This window comes from Eurypyga helias, unplaced genomic scaffold (genome assembly GCF_000690775.1).
Source record: "Eurypyga helias isolate BGI_N326 unplaced genomic scaffold, ASM69077v1 scaffold10428, whole genome shotgun sequence".
In the NCBI taxonomy this organism is placed as follows: Eukaryota; Metazoa; Chordata; class Aves; order Eurypygiformes; family Eurypygidae; genus Eurypyga; species Eurypyga helias.
This window is the reverse complement of record NW_010264991.1, coordinates 9,386-12,129: the sequence shown is the minus strand read 5'-3', so window position 1 is coordinate 12,129 and position 2,744 is coordinate 9,386. Positions and strand designations below refer to the sequence as shown.

Sequence of the window (2,744 nt, the reverse complement as noted above, 5' to 3'; positions counted from 1 at the left end):
ACTGCATAAACAGTTTTTACAGAGAAAAGGAACATTCATAGCTAAGGAACTGATCCAGGTGTTTTCTGTCAGAGGCCTTACCACCCCCCATGCATACTCACTTTTTTTTCCACATCAGCATTGTCATCAGCACATTAAAAATTATTCCTTTCATTAAAATTATTTTCAGGCCCAGCTGTGATAAAGACAGCATGTTCAGATCTTCATCTATAAAAGTAACAGAATCAAAGTCACAACAGCACTGAGACATCTGTTCAGGCAGACTTGAAAGGGCTTGTTAATGAAACTGTTCCACTTTGTGTGTTTGTATCCCCCAGCCAGGGGGATAGCTAACCAAGTGAGCAGGAGTGCCACACAGAGATACTTGCAGTTCTTCCAGTTGCTGTTTAAAGGTCTGGGTTTTCATTCAATAACCACTTAATTATCCAATATGCAAGTCTGCCAACTATCTAGTTGTTTTTAAATACAGTGTATCATAAATCCAGGATGCTGGAGGCGTCTCTCCTTCCTTGCCCTAATTTTTTAAAGAAGGGCAGAGGGATAACAAGTTACATTTTATTCAAAGAACACAAAGTCTATTTGGATTTTCTATTAATCTTAAGTTACAAAGCCATTTTAATTTGAAAATACATTGATCTTCATTGAAGAATCAGGGAGCTGTCAGCAAAAAGTCATTTTATGTTTATCTTTGAAACCTGAGCCAAGTTTACTGATGAGTATTTTTCTGAAGTGATATTTTGGAAACATTTGGCTAACTGGCTTCTTTTCAGCAAGGCTGCATGTTTGCAGAAGTACAGCTATTTTGCTGTCAGGGCAAGTGCAGGGGCAAGTCAGCCCCTTTGACCTAGCAGCAACAGCAATTGCTTGGGCTCCAGCCCTGGCCGGTATACTCCCACACTCTTGAACTGCTTGCTCAGATGCACTGTATCTTTAGTGCAACCCTGCTTCTAAGCACGTACTGCAGAAACTACCTGCTTATCTTTTGGCTTCTTAGGTGTTTGTGCACCCAAAAATAAAAAATAACTCTTTTGAAGTCTGAAATGCGGACAGACATCCAGTATGGCTGACTCATACCAGTACCTTAAATTACTATGTGGTGGGGAGCGGTTGTTTGGCTAGTCGTACCAAGAGTAGGTAGGAACTGGCTACAGTGGTCATAAAATTAGTTGCTCAGATCTGGGAGAATACATTAACCCAAAGACTTCCAGCCTGTGGGGCCCTTTTGGAAATTTCCAATCTGAGCTTTTGCTCCAACAGGAATTCGGCAAACAGACAACATTAGGAAAAACTTGGAAAGCCAAGCTTTACTCCTAAAATGCTGTGTACATACCTGTCCTGAAGTGTGGAGACACCTCTGTTACACAGACAGCGCTGGTACCTGCAGATAGTAACAACAATTTTAATTAATAACAGAACTGTATACTACTTCAGAAGTTCATAAAAACATATCTTTTTAGAAGGCCTGGATTAGGTTTTCTGGCCAGTAAACCCTCTCATAAACTCTATTTTCTGCTGTTTTCAGGGCAAGCATAAAATATGATCTAATTAAACTTCAGTGTCCCATCAGACAATGGAATTTCAAGCTTTGGATCCCCCAGTGTGATTTTAAGATATCTCTACTGTGACTGTACCAGTCTACTGACCCTTAATCTTGTTTCCACCAAGGAAAGAAAGAAAACAGAGGCAAAAAGATAACATTCCTCTGGAGTGTAGGAGCATAACTGAGCATTGCTTGCAGGGTTGGCAGATGTGAACAACTGTTCATACTAATAGCACAGAGGCCAGAGTACCTCTAGCCCTGTACACACATCCAGTAATGCCATTACCACTTTCAGGATCCTCTCCGTGCAGTTCTCCAAAACCCTCATGTTTTGCACCACACTGCATTTCATCTTTCTTGGCCCAGTAGGTTGACAGGTAGCTCGCTTCCTGTTTGTTCGCAGATGTTGCCACTTCCACAACAGCATTTGTCTGCTTATCAAATGAGTTAAGAGTAAGCTTTTCAGGGGAGTAATCTGTGATAAGGCACATTTCCAAATTCTCATCATCTTCAGAGATCAGCCTGTACAATGAAGGAGATGGAGTAACATCTGAAAATAGAGAAGAGACATTAGATGAGAGTACACGGTCATAGTTCCTTCAATGTGAACAAAGAGACACTTAGGTATGGAGGTTTTTTTCCCTTATTCCAGTGGGAAGTTGCCTGATCATAGGGATATTGTGCTAGGACATCTTTACAGAACCAAGGCGTCTACAGCAGATGATGCAGAAGCTTCTGTTGACTTATGTTGTGTGGGAGACACAGAGAGGGGTCAAGCAGGATCCCCAGAGCATCTCAAATGGTACTTCCGTGCACATCCACATCCTAGATGCCCATATCTTACCTAGCCATTCCTCTCTGTAACAACTCATTCAACACGCTGCAGCCTGGGCTTCCTTTTGCATCTTGCCCTGAATGCGTTCAGGAATGTGTGTAACAGGCAGAGAGAGCACCCTCTTCTTGCTTCACTGCTGTGAGCTATAACGTGTCTGGAGAGAACTGAGCAGCCCAGGGGCATTCTGTGTTTTCTGCAAAAGTGTAGTCAAATCCACCACTGTCATTCAAAATTCCACTTCCTCTGCCTGTCTTGAGGGATAGTGGATCAACTACCGTGTCTTAAGGGTGTCGACATTTACCACCACTCTATCTATATGTAGGAGAAAGCTAGGAAAGCCACTGCAAAGTAGGAACACATGGCTGCATT

General features: G+C 42.2%; 1 gene segment (V, D, J or C); it reads right to left on the bottom strand.

Annotated features, from left to right (window-relative positions):
- Nucleotides 1-97: 97 nt before the first annotated feature.
- The window catches only part of LOC104513271, a gene marked incomplete at its 5' end in the record, with an annotated part of 7,980 nt that continues 5,333 nt past the window's right edge, over nt 98-2,744 (bottom strand). The window contains 3 exon segments of the C gene segment in view: nt 98-207; nt 1,331-1,378; nt 1,827-2,090. Coding sequence covers nt 98-207; nt 1,331-1,378; nt 1,827-2,090 — 422 coding nt within the window.